At 51.1% G+C, this 23,807-nt stretch overlaps 10 protein-coding genes across 10 annotated transcripts in view; 6 read left to right on the top strand and 4 right to left on the bottom strand.

The window, feature by feature from the left end:
* Positions 1-360: 360 nt before the first annotated feature.
* Positions 361-1,915, top strand: GCG54_00006824 (Vegetative incompatibility protein HET-E-1; the record flags this gene model as incomplete). The annotated part of the gene is made up of 3 exons (XM_045406821.1): positions 361-633; positions 688-1,824; positions 1,892-1,915. 3 exons carry the CDS (start codon positions 361-363, stop codon positions 1,913-1,915), a joined length of 1,434 nt encoding a protein of 477 aa, XP_045267367.1.
* Positions 1,916-2,454: 539 nt separating this feature from the next.
* On the bottom strand, positions 2,455-3,363 carry GCG54_00006823 (uncharacterized protein; the record flags this gene model as incomplete). Its single annotated transcript, XM_045406820.1, has 2 exons — positions 2,455-2,981; positions 3,039-3,363. 2 exons carry the CDS (start codon positions 3,361-3,363, stop codon positions 2,455-2,457), a joined length of 852 nt encoding a protein of 283 aa, XP_045267366.1.
* A 1,438-nt stretch (positions 3,364-4,801) lies between these two features.
* GCG54_00006822 (uncharacterized protein) lies at positions 4,802-7,546 on the top strand (the record flags this gene model as incomplete). Its single annotated transcript, XM_045406819.1, has 3 exons — positions 4,802-6,588; positions 6,781-6,847; positions 6,896-7,546. 3 exons carry the CDS (start codon positions 4,802-4,804, stop codon positions 7,544-7,546), a joined length of 2,505 nt encoding a protein of 834 aa, XP_045267365.1.
* A 2,593-nt stretch (positions 7,547-10,139) lies between these two features.
* GCG54_00006821 (uncharacterized protein) lies at positions 10,140-10,616 on the top strand (the record flags this gene model as incomplete). The annotated part of the gene is made up of 1 exon (XM_045406818.1): positions 10,140-10,616. The coding sequence occupies one exon, from the start codon at positions 10,140-10,142 to the stop codon at positions 10,614-10,616; it is 477 nt and encodes a 158-aa protein (XP_045267364.1).
* Positions 10,617-12,269: 1,653 nt separating this feature from the next.
* Positions 12,270-12,992, top strand: GCG54_00006820 (uncharacterized protein; the record flags this gene model as incomplete). Its single annotated transcript, XM_045406817.1, has 1 exon — positions 12,270-12,992. The coding sequence occupies one exon, from the start codon at positions 12,270-12,272 to the stop codon at positions 12,990-12,992; it is 723 nt and encodes a 240-aa protein (XP_045267363.1).
* A 444-nt stretch (positions 12,993-13,436) lies between these two features.
* Positions 13,437-14,797, bottom strand: GCG54_00006819 (Secondary metabolism regulator laeA; the record flags this gene model as incomplete). Its single annotated transcript, XM_045406816.1, has 5 exons — positions 13,437-13,476; positions 13,529-14,086; positions 14,136-14,209; positions 14,265-14,540; positions 14,600-14,797. 5 exons carry the CDS (start codon positions 14,795-14,797, stop codon positions 13,437-13,439), a joined length of 1,146 nt encoding a protein of 381 aa, XP_045267362.1.
* A 746-nt stretch (positions 14,798-15,543) lies between these two features.
* On the top strand, positions 15,544-17,300 carry GCG54_00006818 (Cytochrome P450 monooxygenase sdnE; the record flags this gene model as incomplete). Its single annotated transcript, XM_045406815.1, has 5 exons — positions 15,544-15,754; positions 15,816-16,669; positions 16,724-16,831; positions 16,889-17,055; positions 17,117-17,300. The coding sequence occupies 5 exons, from the start codon at positions 15,544-15,546 to the stop codon at positions 17,298-17,300; spliced, it is 1,524 nt and encodes a 507-aa protein (XP_045267361.1).
* A 529-nt stretch (positions 17,301-17,829) lies between these two features.
* On the top strand, positions 17,830-19,567 carry GCG54_00006817 (Exopolygalacturonase X-1; the record flags this gene model as incomplete). Its single annotated transcript, XM_045406814.1, has 7 exons — positions 17,830-18,363; positions 18,435-18,515; positions 18,568-18,630; positions 18,682-18,778; positions 18,827-19,176; positions 19,243-19,344; positions 19,418-19,567. The coding sequence occupies 7 exons, from the start codon at positions 17,830-17,832 to the stop codon at positions 19,565-19,567; spliced, it is 1,377 nt and encodes a 458-aa protein (XP_045267360.1).
* Positions 19,568-19,651: 84 nt separating this feature from the next.
* GCG54_00006816 (uncharacterized protein) lies at positions 19,652-19,876 on the bottom strand (the record flags this gene model as incomplete). The annotated part of the gene is made up of 1 exon (XM_045406813.1): positions 19,652-19,876. The coding sequence occupies one exon, from the start codon at positions 19,874-19,876 to the stop codon at positions 19,652-19,654; it is 225 nt and encodes a 74-aa protein (XP_045267359.1).
* A 611-nt stretch (positions 19,877-20,487) lies between these two features.
* GCG54_00006815 (uncharacterized protein) overlaps positions 20,488-23,807 on the bottom strand; it is a gene marked incomplete at both ends in the record, with an annotated part of 7,596 nt that continues 4,276 nt past the window's right edge. Inside the window, 4 exon segments of the mRNA XM_045406812.1 lie at positions 20,488-20,661; positions 20,681-21,189; positions 21,674-21,795; positions 21,849-22,918. Coding sequence (XP_045267358.1) covers positions 20,488-20,661; positions 20,681-21,189; positions 21,674-21,795; positions 21,849-22,918 — 1,875 coding nt within the window.

The raw sequence follows: 23,807 nt of genomic DNA, 5'->3' as shown, positions 1-23,807 counted from the left end.
GATGATCTAAAGCTTCGAGCGATTGGAACAAAGCAGCAATTTGTTTTGCAACACAAGCACAACGGCTACAACCAAGGATGAAGTAATCAATTTGGCGATTTGGTGTCGATTGAGCTCTTTGATTGGCTCGCGTAGGCCTCTCTGACCCTATTCCTATCCTGGGTGAGCTGACCAGCCCTCGACGAGGTGATCATCTGGTTCCGTAAGCAACAATCATAAGAACTTCATTGACGACATCTTACGGGACACACAGTGTTTTTGCTTTGGGTTAATTCACCATGAACTTGAATCAAAGTCCTTACTGCAGTCATCGCCGCCCACCCATGCCACAAAATGATGCGTCTGATTCACACACCCACGATGCAACTCAAGGAGTTCATCGGGCGCATTCCCAATTACGCGATATTGTCGCATACATGGGGCACAAACGAGATCACCCTCCAGGATCTTCAAGTTGGAGGTGCCAAACTTCAGTCAAAGCAGGCTTTCCACAAAATCGAAGCTACATGTCGCCAGGCCAAGCGCGATGGTCTCGAGTACGCATGGGTAGATTCCTGTTGTATCGACAAGACCAGCAGCGCCGAACTAGGCGAAGCCATCAACTCTATGTACCGGTGGTATCAAGACTCTGCAGTGTGTTACGCTCACTTAGAGGACGTAAATGAAGACAGAATACATTGCAATCAGGCATATTCGTCGCCATTTGCGAAGAGCCGGTGGTTCAATAGAGGATGGACGTTGCAAGAGCTCATCGCTCCGAGACAGGTCGAATTTTACAACGCCAAGTGGCAAAAGCTTGCAGAGAAAAGCTCTATCGTCAGTGATTTGGAAAGGATCACTGGCATTGATGAGTTCGTTTTGAGGGGAGGATCGCCCCAAAGAGCAAGCTTGGGTCGACGGATGAGTTGGGCGGCAGGAAGGAAAACAACCCGAGTTGAGGATATCGCCTACTCACTTCTTGGTATTTTCGACGTGAATATGCCTCTGCTATACGGAGAAGGAACGGACGCATTCGCGCGTTTGCAAGAGCAGATTTTGCAACAGTCTGACGATCACACACTCTTTGCGTGGCGCGCAACGTCACCATCTGGGCCGGATGAACCTCTTCGTGGCCTTTTGGCGCAGTCCCCGGATGAGTTTTCCAACTTCAGAGACTGGCCCAATCCACACAACGATAACATTGTCCAAATTTGGCCGCGAAGCCCCGTGGGGGTGTCAAAACGCGGGATCCACTTCACGTCCAAGACGAAAGCTCTCGGGCGGCGAGGCATTCTGGACATATTGCTCTTCCGATCGAACGCGTCGTCAATAATTCTTCCCTTGAACTGCAGTGTAGGCGGCGATCCGCAACGCGTGGTGGGGATCTACTTGGACCTCCAGGATGGCAACAGATATGCCCGAGCACGGCCATCAGAACTTGCGGATATAACGATCCCAGGGGGTCGACGTATGGCGATCTGCGGTATCCGCACATCATCAGATCTAAGGATCGGATATTATGACAATCCATGGGGGGCTCGACCTCCAGGGCTCAGCGACATAGAAACACTGCACGTGGGTGCTACAAGCCTCAACCCACGGCGAAACACGACGCCGATAGGATACTATCTTGCAGGCATTTTTACGGCCGAAGAGGAAGGGGGCCCGTTGAGATGTTACAGCTACCAACACGAGTACCGCGAGGGACGGGCACTCAACTCGGCGCTGTTTCTTCAACTGCAGAGACATCGGCGGTGGACTTTGCTACTGAAAGGGAGATCTGAAGGTGACATCGTCTTAGTCACATTTTGGGTCTTCAAGGAGAGAGATCTCAAGTTCGATGCGGTCAGGCTACAGCCCTCGGAGCTGCAAAACGACTCGGGTGCCATCACTAACGCACTGAGGACCGTAGTGGCTCCTGAGAGACACTGCGTAGACAAATACATTCACATGACGGATCGTCGTCGAGAACTAAGGCTTCGCCTGACGGAGACTGAAGTGCAAGGACACAAAACGTGGGACCTTGGCATTCGGTTGGTAGACAGAGGGTTCTGGATTCGCATACTAGTTGGTGTAGAAACGACTGCTTTTACTGGGGCGTGCGCTGTCTCTTCATTCCCATTTATTATATAGCACGGCATTAATGATCAACATGAGCCCATGGGAAAGAGACCCCCTAATTTCCTGTGTATACACGGCTTCATTCTTTGCAGAGTTAATCTCTCCTATTTAACCACGGAAGGACAAGTAATAAAAGTAGGAGTAAAAACGACGACGACGACGACAATCACGACAACAGTGACGACGACGACGAGGATAGCGATAGTCATAACTATGAAAGTAGCGATAACGACGATAATAGCGACGACGATAAATACCACAGGAAAAATGGCTTTAGCGCAGGAAAACTAGGCGGCTTCGTGGGTAATAGCTGTTGCCAAACTGTGAATAATATTCATAGTCATGATTTGAAACTTATTCAATGCTATCATCATCACCATGGAAGAATCTCAAAATCGCGGCAGCAATCAAGTCCCCGTCATGTTCCAGATGAGCCGTCTCCGCGGCTCGGTCCGCATGCTCCAAGTCCTGAATACCGCCGCTCTCAACTCTCATCTGGATTTGCCTCTTGACCATGTCTTCATCAAAAGCCAAGTGTGCTTGTGTTGTAAATAGCCGCCCTTGAATGTAAATACCTTGCACCTTGGTGTGGCTGCTATGCCCCCAAATATCCACCCTTGTACCGGGCTTCAGCAAGCCTTTGGAAGACTCGGGAGACGGCGGCGCTACAACTTGATCCTGGTGCATTTGATGGAGGTACACGTTGTCGTCATCAGTACGGAAGAGAAGCTTTCCGACTGGTGAAAGGTTGATCCTTGAGTGTCCAAGCTCCCAGTCGCGAGACGGCGCTGGCGCAACCTCAGCACCAAGCATGCGATTGAGCAGCTGGTGGCCAAAGCAGACACCGCTCAGATGCAAGTCAGGTCTCCGTTGCCATAGTTCTGCGAATTAAGATCAGTGGTTGTTCATTGAGACTCCTGGCTTTGCGGGATACACACCTTTCAGGACGTCGAGCAACTTTAGAATCCAGGGGTTATCTCCGTGTGCATCATACATGCTTCCGGTGATCAAGACTCCCTGATAGTCATCAAACTCCTCAAATGCAGGGACTTTGCCCCCTTTTTCTTCCACCACGAATCTCTGATCGGTGTCGACGCCGAGTGGAGGGTCGTGGTCGGCTCCGGCATTCTGGAAGTGACTATGCAAGATGTCGCCGAAGCTGCCCTTGGTTGCATGGGTGTCCGGATGCGGGGTGTCTGTTTCCAAGACAATCATTCGCACAAGAGGTGCGTCGGGGCCAGGGTATTTCTGAACCTGTGGCATATTGGATATCGCTGGACGCAATCGGAGTTTTTCTTTGTCTGCACTAACGTAGGGCGAACAAGGACTCGGTTACTAAAGGTGACCTGATTGTGAGGTTTGGTAGGGTGGCAGCAGGAGAAGGTTGCGGGGGAGCGCTGTCGATTGACAGGCACAGGTGAGTCCCATTACTTAAAAACTCGAGCTCCCTCCAAGATGATCTGCATTCCTCTTTAGTGACGCGTTGCCCCTGCGAAAACCCCAAGAGCCAAGTGACCATAAATGAGCCATCCAAGAGCGAAGCCGGCCCTTCGGAATTCCATGTTGACGTCAATGGACTGTATTTCGCCATAGGGCTGAACTGAAACGGGAACTCGATGACGGCACCTGTGCTGGGTTTTGAGTTTTCATAACATAATTCCCGCTGAAAGTCCACCGCGCTGGCGGCTGGGCGGGTTCCACAGTTGGGGAATGCACCTTTGTGTTTCGGCTCCGGGCGAAGATTACTAGTAGAGCATGGCTGTCTGTTTGCCCAGACGCTTCGCCGTGCCTTAGCCGGCTTCTTTCTTAGGAAACCTGAAAGTTGGGGTTTTGTGGTACGGCCAAGGGATTTGGCATCCGGTTTCCTATTGTTTTGGTGCGTTTCTGAGAAGACGAAACTCCGGCGAGTGTGCGCCAATGTCTTGGAACGGCCTTCCAAGGTTTGGTGGCAAGACCCGCCTGTTCTCGCCCCAACCCTTGGCAAAATGGGGGACCGCCCCGAAAAACAGCATCATGATGGGTCTCTGGAACCCACGATGTATTCCGAAGAAAGATGTGCCTGGTAGGTAGTAGTCAACAGCTTGGAATAGTTTGAGAGATGAGAATCAAGTGGGCGCAGATGCCATGAAGGGCCCTGGAGGCTTCCGGGCTTGTGAGACCACCTCAGCTTCCAATCTCAAAGATTTGCGGCCCGGTACTAAGGGAGTTTCACTGCGCATCTTCTGTCATCCGAGGCTGAAAGAAAAAAACGAGGGAGAGGTAAACAACCTGGAAAAAGGAATGGGACTCGTTCCGGAAGCAGATGGGTTTCTGTGCAATTATGATAGATGCCGCCTGGCTTCGGTCGGGCAATTTCTACCAAAGGACAACATGTTCTATTGTGGGCTGTAACCTGGATGCATTGCATTGAAGATTGTTATTCCAGGAAAAGGAAGACGAGAATGTCAGTAACAACAAAGAAGTCGAGTGTAATGGAAAATGAAGGGAGTCAAACTTATCGAGGCAACAGCTGGCACAAAGGTGAGCCTTCCCGACTCCGAGAGAATATTAAAGCAAGGCAATTCTAGGCTGAGACTTCAGTTAACAACTCGTCACTCAACTACAAAACATCGAATTCGCCGACTCAAGACACAGCCAGAGTATCAAACCATAATTCAGATCGACCTTCTCAACGAAATCACAGTAAGTTCCCCTTCCCAGTATGGCTTCCCAACCCCCTGGATGGTATCCCGGCTGCCCCCAAGACCCGCGACCCTTGCCAGAGGCAACTGCACTGAAATATCAACACCTCTGCCCGGGAGGTGTCTTTCCTCCGGGTTGGAAACCCTTGCCGGGGAACACCGGAGCTATTCCTTCGAACCCTCCTGGGTCTGTTCCGCCACCTGCTTCGGTTGCATCGGGCTCCAGCTCTCATTACAGTAGCGCTTCTCAACGTGTTCCGGCCCCGGCGTCTGTTGCATCAGGATACAGCTCTCATTACAGCTCGACATCAGGAGCCCCGTCCGTCGCATCCGGCCATGGATCCAATCATGGTGGATACTCTCCGTCTGCCGCCGGAGCGCCCTCAGTCGTGTCCGGATACAGCTCGCATTACAGCTCGACATCAGGAGCCCCGTCCGTCGCATCCGGCCATGGATCCAATCATGGTGGATACTCTCCGTCTGCCGCCGGAGCGCCCTCAGTCGTGTCCGGATACAGCTCGCATTACAGCTCGGCGTCGGGAACGCCGTCAGTGGCATCTGGTCACAGCTCTCATTACAGCTCAGCAAGCACGCAACGCCCAGGTTCGTCTCACTCGAATCGTGCGCCGTCGGTAGCATCTGGCCGTGGCTCTCAGTATAGCTCAGCCAGCACTCAACGGTCCAGCTCTTCACGCTCGAATCGAGCACCATCCGTCGCGTCTGCGTACAGCTCGCATTACAGCTCAGCCTCAGGAGCACCATCTGTTGCATCTGGTGCTGGCTCTCATTACAGCTCTGCGAGCACTTTGCGGCCCAGCTCGTCCCACTCTCATCGAGCTCCGTCTATAGCATCTGGGGCTGGCTCTCATTACAGCTCAGCCAGCACTCAGCGGGCACCATCCGTCGCATCTGGTATTGGCTCTCATTACAGCTCAGCAAGCACCCAACGCCCAAGCTCATCTCACTCTCACCGAGCACCCACCTCAGTTGCGTCCGGCACAACAGGATACTCCGGATACAGTGGACACAGCGGCTCAAGCAACCGCCCTGGATCGTCTCAATCCATCGCTGGATTGTCCATTGACCAGTTTGCTGCCGCGCTCGGCGCCCTCAATCTCGAACACGCCCAATCTTCCAGCGGGGCTACTCAGGGTCCTCGGTCGACAACTTCTAGTCGATCAGATGTTATCTACGTCAACGGCCCGAGTACCATGACTGTCTGTAGCGATCAAAGTAGTACAGAGGAGGAACGCGCTTACGATGCGTACATGATGTCACAACCAAGTTCAGGTGGTGTCTATATACATCCAGGGGTTCCTGGAGTGCCTCCTTTCGAGGTAAAGCACCTCGACCGAGACGGATATCCCCGTGATCGAATCCCTACTGCCACACCGTATTATGGTTCTGGTACTGCATCACAGTATGGTTCTGGTACTGCATCACAGTATGGGTCTGCCGCCGGATCGCAGTATGGCTCTGTCGCCGGATCGCAGTATGGATCTATCGCTGGATCACAATATGGGTCTGTCATGGGCTCCAGCTCCGTCGCTCCTTCCACAGTCCGGTATTCTCCTTCCAGGTCCGGAGGGTCCAGGTCAGGCGGCTCCAGGTCCGGCGGCTCCAGAGCCGGATCATGTCGGGGCTCCGTCGCGGGCTCTGTTGCTGGATCCGCAGCACCATCGATCGCACCCTCTATGCTCCGGGGACCAGAGTCCGTTGCAGGCTCGCTCTGGGATGGTGGACGGACAGTCATTGAAGATGATTCAATCTCAATGGCCGGATCACGCCCTAGGGGTTCTGTCGCCGGGTCTGTCGCTGGGGGTTCTACCGCCGGGGGTTCCGTCGCATCGGGACATTCGTCAAGTTCTCACAGGTCTGGTAGTTCTAGGCGATCTTCACACAGTCGATCCGGTTCTGTTGCGTCGGGCAGCAGTCGTCAGTCATCTTCTACAGGTACGTCCAATGTCTGCTTTGCAGGACCAGGCTAACTCATCTCTAGCGGGACCGTACGGTCATTTGGCGGAATGGGTTCAAGGAGTCCAGCAAGGCGGGAATCCGCCTCGACGGTAAATGCCGGACCTGAGGGGAATGTGTTCTGGCCTGAACTCCGACAGGACCTCATCTCGGACGCGGCACTCGACAACTTCACAGTGGTCTGCCCCGTCTGCGCGACGTCAATGAGGGCTGTTGAGAGCACCAGCCGGAACCTGGCCAAGATCTTGCACTGTGGACATATGTTGTGCATGGAGTGTTGCATCCGTATCTGTGCCAACGTCGATGGCCGCCGCAGCAATCCAAATGGACGCAAGCCACAGTGTCCCATTTGCAAGGAGCCTCTTGGAAAGTACCCGAATTGTGGCCAGAGCTGTCTAGCTCCGGGAAGGGTTGGGCATCCGATGCCTAGAAACATGGACGAAATGAGCAAGGTTCCTCTCACGATACCCGAGGGCGGTGCGAATCCGAGCTGCTGCAAGATTTGTCGGATCAAGCGTATCGAGAGACTGAGCAGGAAACTTGTCCGCGAGATTGTGAATGACCAGCAGGCGATGGTGAAATGGACTCCAGCTGTGGATGCGGCGCGGCAGGATGAGAGAGACTGCAGCAACTATGTCGAGGTACCGGAGTTGCAGAAGTTTCTTGATGTTTTAGCCGATGTGGTGAGGGATCCTGAGGTTTACCGGAAGTACACGAACCTGCAACCTCAGAAGTTCAGTCCTCCACAGAGTGCCAAGGCTATCATTCCTGACCGCAAGAGGGAGGTGTAGGGGGTTGTTAGATCCTGTATGGTGCAGCAAAGCAACGAGAAAGCCAGAGAGAAGATGAGACCAGGGATTTCTTTTGTGTAATTCATCATAGACTTGGGACCGGCAGAACAGATTGATCAATACCATTGCTTTTCGTGCAGAAAGCGCCCCAGGTCTCCATTTGCTTTGTGGACATGAGAGACACAATTCCTCGCGTTATCTGTAAACACTTTCTCATCGCAACTGTGAGGTTAGTGTATCATTAATGGCGTGGAGAATTTGCAATCGACATGGAGGTTGGATGAACATGCCAATGACACTGGCAAATGGCGTCGATGTCTTGCTTGATGTCGCCATGCCAGCACGTGGGATGAGGAGCACCTGATAGGCATGCCCATTGTCCCGGATTGTAGGAGGTCCGAACATCAGTCTTGAAACTGGTTGCAGCTATTTTTTCTCTTCTCGCCAACTGGTTCACGTGAAACGTTAGCTCAACTGTGGATGCCCAGCCTGGCCAGACGCATCTGAGTCTGGAATCTGACGGACGGCCTGGGGATAGAGGAGAGATTGCCCAAGTTCGCCACTCTGATTATCAAGACGTCGCCATAGGTGATGGCGTTCCACATAGAACGGGCTAGTCAAGATGACAACCGTTCAGGGAGGTGTTATGGTTCAGGTGAATGCAGCACCCAGACCGACGGAGATGTGGGCAACGCAGCATCCGCCAGATAACCATGAATTTTAGCATAGACAATTACGTTTAGAGTTGATGAATTATCAGACCAAGCAACTACGTTTGACATGAAAAGCGCATGTGAACATTTTTGCTGAATCTTGAGGCTCTTCTGGAACTTATTCGAGTCCTTTCTGCAGGCGTCTTACACTGCATCAGTTGACGTCGTGCTGCTCACTAAGCTGCACAAAACATGCCATATTGCATAGTTGCACGACTCTTACCCCTAATCAGAGCAGGCAATTGGCTGCGTATAAAGAACGACTCAGTCCCCTTGAGCTCCGGAAAAACTTGGAAGCTGCCTGTAAATGGTGTTTTAATTCGGGGGTTTCAGATCGCGGCACTGGGGTTCCACTTCAAAATGTGTTTCTGCCGTCGGTAGCCCGCCCGGTACAAGGACAGACAGGGGATGGCCCCGATAGCACTCCGGGGCAATTGTCCAGACAGGATCAGCGACATTGTCCCTTATTAGCGCTCAGTCAATGCACACTCTTGAGTGTCACGTAAGACAAGGGCGGCTAGCTTGCTCGTTTGCTTTAAATCCCTCCTTTGCACCTAGCGGAAAATTCTACTCTTGCGTCCTGATCCGTGTCATGTCGGATCGGCGCTGCCAGTGTCTGTTCCGAAGAACCAACCCGGCTTAGCATGTGCGTTCGCTGACTCCGTCGGCCCGGGTCGGTGTACGAGTAGGTTTCCATAGCGGCCGCGCAGAAACATCCCAGGCCAATCAATCCTTTATGTTCGCAGCGCCAGGGAAACAACTTTCGGGAGGGGGAAAGCATACCCTCGTCCTGTATTAATCTAAATGACAGGCGAAAACCTCATTCACTATAGCAGTGGGAGCGAGGGAGATCTCTTGGAAGTCTTGGAGTAGCCTTGGTAATCCGATCGATGCACCGGGCCATCTCTTGGGAAACGCTCTTGGCTTCAGGAAAGGCTTGGCCAAGTCTCACGAGCAATATTCCTTCCCGGAGAATGCAATTCACCAGGAATCTGCCTCCGGACATTCAATAGCCAAAACGGTGCTGCAGCCGTTGATATGTGACAGGGTCGCAGATCTCGTCCCTAGTTGGACCCCCGCGTGCCCACATTTCAAAACGTCGCGGCTTCATCTATCTTTACAACTCACCAGAAACGGAAGACTTCAGAGAGAGGTTTTGCAGTAAACCACCTGAAGACCTAACCCTCGGTGAGCAATGAGCACCTCGAGATCTTTTGCCAAGAGTTTGTATGGTTTCGGGGTGCCCCCGTCGCTGGCAGTCTTGGGACTTGGGTTGTTTCACCTCCGCTCAGACACTCTTCCCCGTCGCAACATGCCTACCAACAATACCACATTGGTCCCTGGCCAGACGCGGCTCTTTTGCCCCCATTTACGCAAAGGCGGGTGCCAGATGCTAAGATTGCCCTGGACCTATCATCTCTTCTCACCAGGCACCCTGCACAGAGCTTCTATTTTTGCAAGAGCCGCTTGGTCTTGGCACCCGCAGGTCTTGACACGCATGATGCCGTCGCAGCTCTGGACGAGCAGGCCTGTCAGTTTTCTCTCCTCCCGCCATCTATCACACTCTCTCGATGCGACTCCACGAACCTGACTCCGTTCATGTCTAGTATTTGAACAACCTCTTGGCATGTCGTGGAGATTTCATTCATTACGCTCTCCCTCCCGCTGCCTTGCCACTCGTTGACGCGTGTGCTTTTGCCTGCTTTCTTCCCTTTTCCTCTATCTCAGCTGTGCTGTTCTTTTCTCAATCTCCTTGACGGAAAGCCCTTTTCATTCAATACTACTTAATAATCCTCTTGGGGAAAGAAAGATACCAACGGCTGCGCCGACAAACCAATTACACCTCTTACTATCCGAATCCTTCCAATCCTCTCGCCAATATGCAGATCACCAACGCCCTCATGACCCTGGCTCTTCTTGCCATGGGAGTCAACGCCGCCCCCGCCCCATTGAACATCAACCTCGGTGCCTACTCGCCTGCCTTGGTGGTCGGTGATGGTGCGCTCACATTCTCTGGAGGAGCCGAAGGTGGCGCTGCCGGTGGAGGCAAGGGAACAACTGGCAAGGGAACTGGCGGCGGAAAGAAGGAGGGCGGCGCTGCCGGTGGTGAGGGTGCAGCTGCCGCTGCGGCCGCCGCCGCTGGCGCCCCAGGAACCGGCATTGTGGCCGGACGTGATGTCAAGAAGGTGCAAAAGCGCCAGGCCAGCGGCTTCGACCGCGCCCTCACCTTTGCCGAGGCCGCTCTCACCAAGGGCCCCAAGGTGCAACTCGGAAACGGAGAGGGTGGAGCCGGCGTCGGTATCATTGTCGACAACAACCCGACGGCTGCCGCGCAACCCAACCGCGCAGCAGAGTAAGGGGACCGTGTATTTTGTGTGTTTTCTTGCGGGAGAGCCGTCGCATAATCTTTCTAAAGTCCGATCGAAGTATAAGTAAGTCATTCTCCTCCTCGTGTCGTTGATCGGCGCACTGCGGCGAAACGAAACACATGAGAGAAGCAAGGCGCTGACTCGAGAATCACCAGATGCTGCCAATGATACTCTGTCAAAGAAGTTTGAAGTTCGCTCGCCTGGCCCCAATGATCGAACGCAATTCTTGTTACTCTTTGGTCATTTTGAACCGCGGACAAAAATCTCTTCCGGCCTCTCCGCGCGCCGCGCAGCGCTGCTTCCTGGCACCACCACCGACACCAACAAAACACGACATGGCACGATGTAATTTCGTTCAGGTACTCATATTTTCCTATTTGGGGCATTTTTATAATATCAGGCGGGAGTTCTTCGGGGGAGTTTGGAAAAAATGACGCCTTGGGTTCGCGGGTGCAGGGGATCGATCGAGCACGATCAAGGACGTGACGACACCTGGAAATTGGTAGCGATGAGGCCGGCATCGCGTCACCCGTTGAGGTAGCAAATTAACTTCGTCGGGATTCTGTTCATGAATTTGTCATCCAACCATCAATCAGTGACCGTGACGATAACAACAAACAACACCAAGAACCGAGCAAACGTGTTGCTGCCTGCATGATGAGCACTAATGCCCGTGTTATCCGTCAGACATCGACTTGTTGGGGGCCAAATTCGCACATGCGAAGGAGGGTCAGCAACTAAGAAGTCGTCGTGGTTGATATACACCTGTCTCACTCGTACTTAACCACATGAGCACTCTGCCCATCCATGGTATCCGCACACCACGGAACCAGAGAGACGGGCCGCACCCCGTGTGGGTGTGTTTACGATGGACTTGCTGCGCGGTACTTGCTGGTGGTTGTCCGCAACTTCGCCGTATTGGCTCGTTTGTACCCCCAAAGCCATGCAGCTCAGCCCAACCATCTCGCGCGATTGGTGGATCTGTCCATGATCACTCAGGTTTCCAGTTTTTTTTATCGCAAAATGTTGACTGGCAGAAAATCATGTGGGCACACTTGCAAGCTTATGACACCACGCTGTCGGTCTCCCGTTGGCCAGCCCTGATGGCCCGCATGTTGTCTTTGCAGCTGGCCCGGATGTGTCAGGCGCAAGCTGTGCAACATCGATGCTTCGGCTATGGGGTAGTAGGGGTGTCAAAACAAGGTTAGTCGCGTCTTGATTGTGTCTTTCGCCCAGTGCGCTTCGGGCCTTGAGGGGTGTGTCGCGCTGCAGCGATGCTTGCAGCCTGTTCGTGGGGAGTCGCGCGTTCGTGTGTGCCTTACTGCATAGCAAGTCTGGCGATAGAACGTGTGAGTCGGTTGTGCCTTGGCAGGCAAGCAGGCAGTCTCGGCACTACGCCAGAGTGAGATGGATGAGGAAGCTAGTCAGGCCGCAGACCACAGCCTGCTTGAAGGTTCGCAGTGAATAAGAAGACGAGCTTTTGCACTTTCTCTTTTCTTTTGTGGCTTCCAGGCTGGTGTTCATCCATGTCAATCATTCCCGTCTCTGCGTTGGCACAGTTGGCCGCTTCGTTCTTGCCTTTTGGTCCCTGACTTTGGAAAGCCAGCAGCTCATCAGCCAACCTGATGTGATTCCGTCAGCATGCATATCTACCCTACTCCGATCTCGCAGCCCATCGGCGGCCTCCTCAGTCTTGCTGCCCGACAACAGGACGAGGAAGGCGTCCACGTGATTACGCAAACAATTCGACGGCCGGCCACCACCTTTCTCACATACGTCACCCTCGGCCCCGGTGACCCCACTCCGGTCCCCGGCGCTGACATCCCGGAAACACCGGTCGCCGCCACCCCGACTGCGGAGGCGCCACCTCCGAGCCGGGGAAGCGGGTCTCTATCGAGCGCCCAAATTGGCGCGATCTTGGGCGGCATCGTCGGCGTCGTGACCATCCTTTTGATCGTCTGTTATTGCCTCATGAATCGTCCGAAACCAAGACGTTCATACTCTGGCATGTACGACGATGAAACCACGACTTCCTATTCTGAATACTCAGTCAAGACGCCACCACCGCGACCACCAGCTCCTGCTTTCTTCCCGTGGAACAGAAGGCCCCCCAAAAGACCTCGTCGAACATCGATGCCTTATCCGGTTTATCCTCAGACACCAGCCCGGCCACCGTTCACAGTGAATGAGCATGAGCCTTGGGTTGTAAATGAGCACGGTCCGCGGCGGACACAAAAGAAGGGCTGGCAAGAACCTGCTGTGAAATTCACAGAGAGAAGACCAAAAGTCAAGCTGAACGGTCCTCCACGTGCCGAACGGCCGCAACCTATGCCGTACTACAGGTGGAGCCACCCTCAGCGCTGAGATCTGGCTTTGATGCTTCGAAGACACTGTTGGCTTGAGGCTAACCGAAAGCTTCGTAAACGGATCAGCCGAGTTTCGAAGTTAGTCTGTTCTTGGATGCAGTAGTGACAGTTCATTTTTGGATATTGTGGTGGATCTTCTTAAAGTTACGGTTGCTTGGGTCAGTGACTTTGGCGGATACAAGAGATTGAACTGAGTTATTGGGGCTAGAAGAACAGCAGATAGGTGGTTTCTTTTGTCTATGACTGATACCCAACTCCAAGAACCAAATTTTCATTTGTCATGTCACATAGTGACAGCGAACCTTTGGACTACCACATGCTCGAGAGCTAGGATTACCGACATCTTGTAATCGCCTAATAAACTAAATATTATCGCTAAGATCGCGCAGAACTCATGCACATCTTTGAGAAACTGAGATCTATCCTGTCGATTTTACGCTGTTTATGTGGCAGTTAAAGGCTTCTTTCCGGTAACGAATGCGCTTTTCGGGTCAGTATCGGATTGACGTAATCAAGCAAGGAAGGAAGCCTCACGTGTAGGTGTATAAGTGTATCTTATCCGACTTCAGCTCTTCTCTCACCAGAGCCAGTAGAACCTGAACCTCTTCGTTCTTCCAGTTACCGGCACGGGTGAACAAGGCAAGAGTGTAGGCTTCCAAAGCCATCTCTAGGAATTGGACCCTGAACCACCGACCAATTTCCTTCAGGTCTCGGTCTTTGGGCCAAGTACCCATGGGAACGACTCTTTGCACGTAATTCACATTCTCGAAGCCTTCGCCTTTCAGCATGTCAGGAAGTGCGGGGGCAATGTCAAAACCTAGCGGGGCGCTCAGCTTCCTGAACTCGCTGAGCCACTGCCATGTTGCCGAGTCCCCCTTGAGACTGTCGTCCTCGCAGAAGAAGTTGGCTCTGCCTTCCGAGATCTCGATGCTGCCTCCGGGCTTGACGTGTTCATAGCATTGGTGGATGAGGGCTGGCCAGTTTTGCACCGCGCCAGCAAGAGTACGCGCGTGTATGAAGTCGAAATGGTTCTTCGGGAATGTCCACTCTAGGGTGGCGTCGTCAATTTCGAAGCGCACATTTGGTGGGACCCTGTTGATATGAGACATGAGATCTTGCTATGCTCCGCACTGTAGCTCACCAAATCGGTTGAATTGGACTCAAGTCCGTTCCAGTAACCTCCGCTGAAGGGAACGCGTCGCCAATCTCAATGGCCTGAAAATTCCAAGTTAGTAGAACTGTGGGATTTCCAGTGTCTTGAGAGACAAACCCAAATACCAGTACCGGTGCCAATATCGAGAATCTTTTGAGGATTATCCAGGTGCGTTGCACAAAGTTCGCCTTTGAGAGTCAACAAAAACACATGATGGGTCATGTCAAGGCGCTCCTGCTCGGTCTCATCATTGGGCAAAAGATACTGTCCAGCTCGGTATGCGTGGTACCGACGCCCATTTTCATACTCGTAGTCAAAGATCGAGGATGTTGCACTCGAGGTATCGGAAACGTCACTGGCATAGTTGGAAGCGGTGTCGCTACCAAGATCAGACTGCAAAATCAGACTCGTCAGTTGGGTCGCGATCCTAATTAGGAGTGAAAATAGCGCACTTCAGCTTCTAACTCGGGATGAAATTCTTGCGCTTCGACAGCTTCATCTGCTCCGGCTGCTACAGCAGGGGACCCGTGCCCTGAAGCTTGCGGTGGTGATCGCGGGGAGCGTGTGCCGGCTCGGGACCCCGCCGACTTGATTGACTTCGGGCAGCCGGCGGCGTCGGTGACCCGTGAGGGTTCGTCTGTGGACACCATGATATGCTCCGGATGCGGAAATGCAACTAAAGGGCCGTTCAGAAGGCTTACCAGCCCGTATGCAACTTGCTAATCTTGACTTGCAACTCGAATGACCTGGCTCAGGTAAAGGGCAAGAACAGTACGCAGCAAATGACATTCATAAGAGGTGGCAAGGAGGGGAAAATGAAGACTTCGTGCGGACATGGGATCAGGGAGGTGACATCGTTTTCTGGCGGTCTTCGATGGGGCCGAAAGGATCAACGGGGCTCGCCATGTGGCGTCAGGGAACACGACATGAAGATAACGCTTGCGATGATTGGATGGCAGCTGCTGACAGGCCATCAGTCTCATTCCCAGGGAGGACATTTGAGCGTCTGGCGGGATCAAAATGGAGATGGAAAGCCGTCTGCTGAGTGCTTCCTTCGTCACTTGTGCCATTGCCGGCTGCAACCAATCGATATGCTGGGAGCGTCTAAGAAGGTTTTGTTCTGCTCCACGCTGAACCCTGCTAGCGGTATCAACTGAGAGGAATCGGGAATGGTGGCTCGATAGCGTCTTGCCAGTGACATGGTACTTAGACGATGGCGTTTTCACCGCTGGAATTTCCATGATTCTTCGTGGGGTCAGGCCACCCCTCAACCAGGTAGCGGGGTTATCGACACCAGGTCTTGGACTGTTCAAAATGTCACTGGTCACCCTGCGAGGACAGTGATCCAGTATCCTGCAGCATCCCTTGCCTGTGAGATTTGGATCACAATCGGAAGATGATGGATTGGAGCGTGATTCTCCTCTTGTTCGGAGCTGGTCCTTTGCTGGTTCTCATTATCAGCGCGATTCAAAGGGTCTTCTTTTCACCACTGTCCAACTTTCCAGGGCCCAAATTTGCAGCGTTGACGTTATGGAATGAGTTTTACTGGGATGTGATTAAGCGAGGGACATTTATCTGGCGCATCGAGGACATGCACAAGAAATACGGTCAGTATGAGAACCCCCTAAAGCCCCCTGAGTCATTGTGTCCACTTCTGACATTGCTTAGGGCCAATTGTTAGAATCAACCCATACGAGCTGCACATCATCGACCCTGAATTCTACGATGAGCTTTACTCGTCCAACAGGAAGTCCGACAAATATCGGTGGTGGACCAATCTCGCCGGCGCGGACGGCAGCTCGTTCTCGACTGTGCCGCATGATCTGCACCGGCTGCGCCGTGGGGCTCTGAAGCCATTCTTTTCGGTCCGTTCCGTGACCCAACTGGAGCCGCTGATCCGGTGCAAGGTGGAGAAACTCGCGGCGAGGTTTAGCGAGATCGCACAGACGGGCGAAGTCGTCCGGCTCGATGCCGCTTTCATGGCGCTGACGATGGACATCATATGCGACTACGCGTTTGCTAATGATCGGAAGTATCTGGACGAACCCGACTTCAAGTTGATATGGAAAGAAACTATCATTGGGGCATTCGAAGGCGGAGCTGTTGGTCGGCAATTTCCCTGGATGTTGCCCGTCATGAAAAGGCTGCCCTTGTCAATGGTATCTGCGATGAACCCATCTGTTGGCCATCTACTTCGCTGGCAAGCGGGTGTTAAACAACAAGTTGAGCCAATTTTAGACGGAAAGGACGACCAAACAGGGGCTGCTTCGAGAACCATCTTTCATATGCTGCGCGACAGCGATTTACCACCAGAAGAGAAGACCTTACAGAGGTTGTGCGACGAGGCGGAGATTTTGACTGGTGCAGGGTCTGAGACAACAGCCCAAACCATTACTCGAATCCTCTTTTATCTGAAGTATGTGCCAGATGCACTGAAGAGGCTACGAGACGAAATTGATGCGGCAATGCCAAGAGCCACGGAGATTCTGTGTTGGGCTGACCTACAGAAGCTCCCTTATCTGGTACGTTTCCTATCTCGCTAATCAAATGGCTCATCTCCAATTGACTCTCTTCAGACCTCTGTGATTCGAGAAGGACTTCGACTTTCATACGGAGTTACGACTCGTCTGCCACGCATTACCCACCACGACATCCAGTATGGGGAATATGTCATTCCGGCAGGGGTATGTTACCGCCCCGGATCAGCACAACCGCCCCGCCAACCACTAATTGCATCGCAGACACCTGTATCGCAGACCCCATACTTTGTCTTGATGCACCCGTCAATTTTCCCGGAGCCTCAGACTTTCAAGCCCGAGAGGTGGTTGGAAGCGGAGAAACAAGGTAAGAGACTGGACAAGTACCTCGTATCATTCGGAAAAGGTAGTCGACAGTGTCTTGGCATGAAGTAAGCCGAACCCTTCAATGACAAACATCTTCGAGGGAGTTTCCACTGACACCGCTCTCAGTCTCGCCTTTGCCGAGTTGTATCTGGCCACGGCGTCGGTCGTTCGCAGATTCGACTGGGAAATGTTTGAAACAAAACTCGATGACGTTGTTTGTAAACACGACTTCTTCGTCGCTGTCGGGGACCTCAACACCAAGGGTGTGCGAGCTACTCTTTCACACCGCCAAACCCACAAAGAAGCATGATCCCAGTAGCTTGGGAAGGATGCTTCGTGAACACCTCCCAACACTAATTTCGGCTCATCAAGCGGAAAACCCTCAGTGGCCACATGCTTATCCATTCCCCCCTCAGTCAGCGTCTCCGCATCTCATTCCCCCATCGCGCGGGGTTGGACATGCGGGGCCGCGTGGTCCAGGATTCAGCCGCAGGGCATTTTAACCAGCTCGACCAACGGTCAGAACGGGGGAGCAGGTCGCCGTGGGCGGAATATTGAGCAGGAAAGATTGCCCCTGGCTCCGCGAGAATTTTCACCGACAGACCCGAACAACCTTTACATGACCCCACAAATCTTCCGCGTATCGTTGCGCTGAACATTAACAGATGATGTTATGATTCTCCGGGCGTGGTCCCTTACCTAAACCTAATTAGAGTTGGATAATTTCCGAATAATTGTTATATATGAAGAAAGAAACTTCAGACGAATGGTGAGCGATGCGTGGTGGCCGTCGCGTTGTTCACCTCAATCTCCCCATCTGCTGCTGAACGATTGCAGCCATGCGTTCACTTGCACTGAGCCTTCTGGCCGCAGCCTCTGCGCTGCTGCCAGTGTCTTCTGCCGCATCAGTTGCCTCGCCGAAGCCGAACATCCCCGAACGTCCTCATGTCGTGCCAGCTCCCTACAACACTGGGCGGGACATGCCTCACTCTCCTCCCAGAGAGAAGGGCCGGTACTGCTACGTCAAGCCTGGCTGCGGAGAGAAGCGAGACGATGCGCCCAAGATCTTGGACGCCTTCAAGAAGTGCAATGATGGTGGCACCGTTGTCTTCGACAAGTCCTACCTCATCGGCTCGCCCCTGGATCTCACCTTCTTGAAGCACATTGACGTGGTCATCACTGGATCCATTGAGTTCAACGATGATCCTTATTACTGGGCCGACAACAGCTTCAAGTTCGCCTTCCAGAACCAGTCAGTCTTCTGGAAGCTTGGAGGAGAGGACATCAACATCTACGGTGATTTGAGCAACGATCAGTCTGTCATTGATGGTCGTGGCCAAGCTTACTGGGTCGCGATCCAGACCAACAGCAGCGTAAGTGGTTGATGAGAGCCTGGCGAGACAATTCAGTATTCAATTGGCTGACTTATTCGACTCTCCACTAGCTTCTGAGGCCCATGTTGTTCTCTTTCGAGGGAGTGAAGGGTGCCACAATGTCCCACCTTCGCATGCGCAACCCGCCGAACGTAAGATCCCAAAAGACGTTCTCTCTTAAACACCAATGACTGACATATGCAGTGGTTCAACCTGATTGCGAACAGTACTGATGTTCTCATCAGCAACATGGATCTGAGGGCAGAGGTTTGTGGCAAACCTTTCACAGTTTCAACTGCATTCCTGACATCCATACAGAGCACAAACGGCACCAAGATCGCCAACTCAGACGGATGGGACACGTATCGCTCCGACCGAGTTGTCATCCAGGACTCGTACATCATCAACACCGACGGTGAGTTCTCAGGTTACTGCAATTGGGGACGCGACTGATCTTCTCTAGACTGCGTGTCTTTCAAGCCAAACAGCACGAACGTCGTCATCCAGAACCTTGACTGCACCGGCTCACACGGTATCAGCGTTGGATCTCTCGGCCAATACAAGGGCGAGACCGATATTGTCGAGAACCTCTACATATACAACATCACCATGGCTGACGCTAGCGATGCGGCCCGCATCAAGGTTTGGCCTGGTATCGAGTCGTCTTTCCAGACTCTCCTGAACGGAGGCGGCGGTCTTGGACGTGTCAGGAACGTCACGTATGATCTGTTCAAGAACATCAACAACGATCGTGCCATCACCATCACCCAGTGCTACGGCCAGAAGAACCAGACTCTTTGCGAAGAGCACCCGGTAAGCTTAATTATCTCACACGGACGTGTGATCGAAGTCATGTGCTAACGCAGGATTTCCCCAAAGGCCAACCTGACCATCACCGACATCACTCTCAAGAATATTTATGGCACGACCTCGGCCAAGCTTGACCCCCAGGCCGGGACGTTGGTTTGCAGTGCCCCAGACGTAAGTAACACAGATCATTGACTATTCACATCTCAATCTCGGATAGGCACTGACTTGATACTTGATCACACAGCGTTGCAGCAACATTCGCGCCGAAAACGTGACGGTCACCGTGCCGAGCGGAAATCCTCCTGTGTACGAGTGCAAGAATTTGGAAAACGACCTCTTGCAAATCAACTGCACCTCTGGAACAGATGGAGAGAGAGACAATACCAATGGATGAAGGATATATCTCTTCGTATCATTTCATGCTCTATCAGCCATATGTTTTAGCACAATAATAGAGCTTGTTTCACGCAAGATGCCGTTAAACCAATGCGTCAAGCTTTCGGTACCAGTAATCCAGTTGAGAAGAATCGCCGTCGACTTCGTCCTCCCTGCTCGTCTCAGCTTGGGTCTGGGGACACACACCCAGCATCTCAATGTTCTGAATCTCTTCTTCGCTGAGTTGATAATCTCCAAGCTCGTGGATCACAATGCCCATTCGTTCTGACCAATATGTTTGCATAAACGTGGTCAGATAAGATCCCATTTTGGCAAACTCTTTCTCGAACTCTTCAATCAAAGCCTCTAGCTTTTCGAGTTCCAAAGCGTCCTCATCCCTTATCTCAAGCCTGTCTTCTGCGTCGTGTGCCTGCACCCGCCACTCAGCGTACTCATCGTTTCTGCGGCAGCACGTGTGTGCTAAAGGCAGCAGTTCAAACGTGCATGCCCGCAAACAAGCTGACCTGAATTCTATTGAGTCCATTTTCATTGATTCGACCTGGGCTGTAACTCTGCAGATATATTCAGTCGCTGAGTGAATTTGTTTCGGTGATGGTGGTTGGTCGGTGGGAAAGATGAGGCCGAACAGCGCCATCCACGTAGCTGTAAAAGGGTGGCATCCTCCTTTTGAACAACCACAGACGCATGCGTCAAGGTACCAGTGTTGACACATAGAGCTTAAGATTGTCTTGCATGCTTGCACATTCGTCGACTGAAACATTCCAATCGTATGTGCGGACAAGATGTGCGCGACGACGTGCCCTTCAACTGTCTCCGGAAGACGAACATGAAGCTTTGCTCCATGCTGAATCAACCAAGCTATATATCCGGGATTTAACGCATACGCTATTGGGGTGTAGCCGCTTGAGTCTGGCAAGTCTACATCAGAGAAACCATGTCGATAGAATGTTTCTGCCACCGGGGCTCCGTCGAAACGATAATGAGCCAGATTGAGATAGACTGACCACATTTCATCTTCCCTAGATCGTCGATGGGTTGCCAGCGGACGCGGAACGACATGTCCCCTTCGTTTGAGTGCGGCAATGACACTGCCTGTATGATGATCTAGGACTTTGGAGCACCGGAGGTCCCATTTCTCAATTTCATCAGGCGCCAAAAGCAGGAGCGCGAGCTCTTTCAACTCCTGTCTGGCCTCCTTAAGGCGCCCAATGACCATCTCGCGAGCTCTGTTGGATGCGTATAGTACGGAAATCATCCAAAGAATTCCGCTTGTGGCTTTAGCAATACATTCGACGTCAGATTCCATAATGAGCCGAAGTCCATTCGTACATGAGCAGTCACTCTGGCACAAAGTTGATCGCTCACTGGTACAAATACGACCACTCCAAAGCAACGCATAATCCAGCGTGAGGGCGTCGCCGGATGCATCGAACACTCCTCTGCCAAATCTATCGAGCACAAGCTTGAATCCCTCCGGCCAGGACAGTAGATGATTCAGAGAAGTGTTGCCGAACGCATCGAATGTAGCCAACTCCGACAAAGACGTGTTACGATCCAGAGCGTGTTTTAAGGCTGGTATATTGCGCAGTACGATCGGTTCTGATGGATGCCCATCGTACACTACATCCAGTACCATTAGCGGTCATCCTTGGTATACAGCTTTGCTATTCGGGCGGATGTTCCTAGCTATCCAGCTATCCGGGCGGGTAGTGGGCATAGAAGATTGTAGGTAGAGGCAAAGACAGAAATAGTGAGAGCGATAGCGATAGGGACGACAGGGACGACAGGGACGACAGGGACGACAGGGAAGCCAGGGAAGCCAGGGAAGCCAGGGAAGCCAGGGAAGCCAGGGAAGCCAGGGAAGCCAGGGAAGCCAGGGAAGCCAGGGAAGCCAGGGAAGCCAGGGGTAATGAAATCATCAAGATGAAATAGACTATTAGAAATAACATAGGTAGGCCTCTGTCCAAATAGCCAGAAATGATGTAATTATCCCCTGCAACGTTACTAGAACAGCATATCTTACGTTCGGCATATTTGGGGGATATACCAATTATTTTGTCGTGGATGTTCAGGAAGAACCACTTCGGCAAACACTTCGGCGAACCTCTCCCCGCCTGTTGAATATCGAGACTTAACAGGCCATTATCTGGGCAGAGCATCTGTAGAGTCTCTGGGGTTGGAGATTGCGGGTAGAACATCGATCCAAAGGCGGCTTGAAATGGGTAACTACGAATACATCAATGCTCTCCACGTCCAAGCCTAGTGTTCGAAGTACTTACATTCCACGTCCGTCCGGGTGATCCCGCGGAACGCCAGCCATGGCCAAAAACTTCAAAATCTCGTTTCGCGGCATTTCCGAATTATTGTTGATCTGAATCATCAGTACATCATGTAGTAATGTCTTCCCATCGCTGTCAATGTCAAACGGTGATGAAGTCCTGGAGTTGAAGCTGGTCTGAATGGTCCTGATGGCACGCCACATCAGGTTGTGGGAATCCCTTGCGCTCCACTCCCTCTCATTGAATGCTTGACCGAGGAGATGAATGGCTTCTCGAGCAGGACTGGTATTTCGTACAGAGAGATACGTAAATGACGGCGATATCGAAAAGCCACCTGCACCAAGAATCGTTGAAGTCGTGATTGTTATCGCTACTGAAACGAGCCCTCGAAACAGGTTTGCAGAGAACTCGGCGGTCCATTTGCTTTGTCCATCAATGCAGGCAGTTAATGGACATCCTGGGAGATGGGGTCTTTTGACAGCTACCTCTTTCACTAAAAGGGCTGGCCCAGACCGCCATGCCTTGCGATTCAGGCGGCGTCGAGTATCGCAATTACAGTAGAAGCTCGTATAGACGTTCTCTGCTTCGTCATATACTTTACTGTCAGAAGATCCATTCTTTTGAAACAGTGGGTGATTCGGTTTAACGTCGCTGATTCCAGAACAGACGGTTTTAAGCACATCCGGGTTTGATGTCAATCTCTGCATGGTCAACATAGTGTCGGAGCTCGAAGATACAAGCGCTTCTACTATGGACTTCAGCTCGTCCATGTCGCTCTGAATCGCCAGATCATGGCTTTGATTTTGCGCAATACTCCGGGCGATGTCAGCCTTGATATCGAGCAGCATCGTGTTTGCAATTGAGGTCTCTTCATGAACTTGGCAGACAGAGACTTGCGTGGCCATTGAAATTTCCCTACGTAGTGTCAGCAGTGACAGCGTCAACAGGGCACAGGTTTCATACAGTTCCATCAGTTGCATCGCTGATTGAAGAGCGATGTTTATTGCTTGGAGCTTCTTGTCCAGTGAACTCAAATGGTCCCTGCGGAAAGGGTAGAACAACTTTTTTTTCTGATCGCGGAACCTTTAGCTAGCTGGCTCCTTACAGTCCGTTACATTAATAGCGTCCGCCCCCCCTTTTTACCGAAATTACATACACATAATCCCTATATATATATAAAAATTTACCTAATACTATATAGATACTTATAGTATAATAATTAACTTATTTTAATAACTTTAATTAATCTATTCTTATTAAATCTTATTATCTAAGAGTATTATAATACTTCCTAAATACTACTATATAACTTAGTAAATAGATAATAACCTATCTAAGTATTATCTATTACTTATTATTAATAGTATATAGAAATAATAATATATATAATAACTAATATAAGATATTATTAGAAATCTTCTTTAATACTTTATTTTATTATTAATTAGAATTATTATACTTATTAAGAAAGCTTATTAAACTATTACTATTAAAGAAATTACTAAAAAAGCTATTATTAAAGTTATTATTACTAAAACTAAACTTAAAACTAATAATTTAGTAGCTCTTAAGTTTATATTATAAAGAAAGTATATATTTATAGTACTTCTATTATTATAAAGAGCTTTAAAAATATCCTCTTATTAAAAAGTAATAATAATATAAAAGAAATAAAAAAAAGATCTACTATATATAATTTAGTTCTAAAATACCCTATTTTTATTAATACTATTATTTTAACTAAACTTAACTTTAGTTAACCTAACCCCTTATTAAACTACTTAATTTATAAATAATATACCTATAGCCCCTCACTAAAGTACTAATAATATATTTATATTATTCCCTAATATATTTAAAGAGGAGGATAATATAGGTAATAAAGCACTAACTCTACTATAAATCTAAGTTACCTATAGCTTAATACTTAAAAGTAATAGTTTACTTATTCTTAATCTT

The sequence above is a fragment of the Colletotrichum gloeosporioides genome (assembly GCF_011800055.1).
Source record: "Colletotrichum gloeosporioides strain Lc1 chromosome Unknown consensus_22, whole genome shotgun sequence".
NCBI lineage: Eukaryota > Fungi > Ascomycota > Sordariomycetes > Glomerellales > Glomerellaceae > Colletotrichum > Colletotrichum gloeosporioides.
The sequence above is the reverse complement of the archived record's forward strand: the minus strand, read 5'-3'. Positions and strand labels throughout refer to the sequence as shown.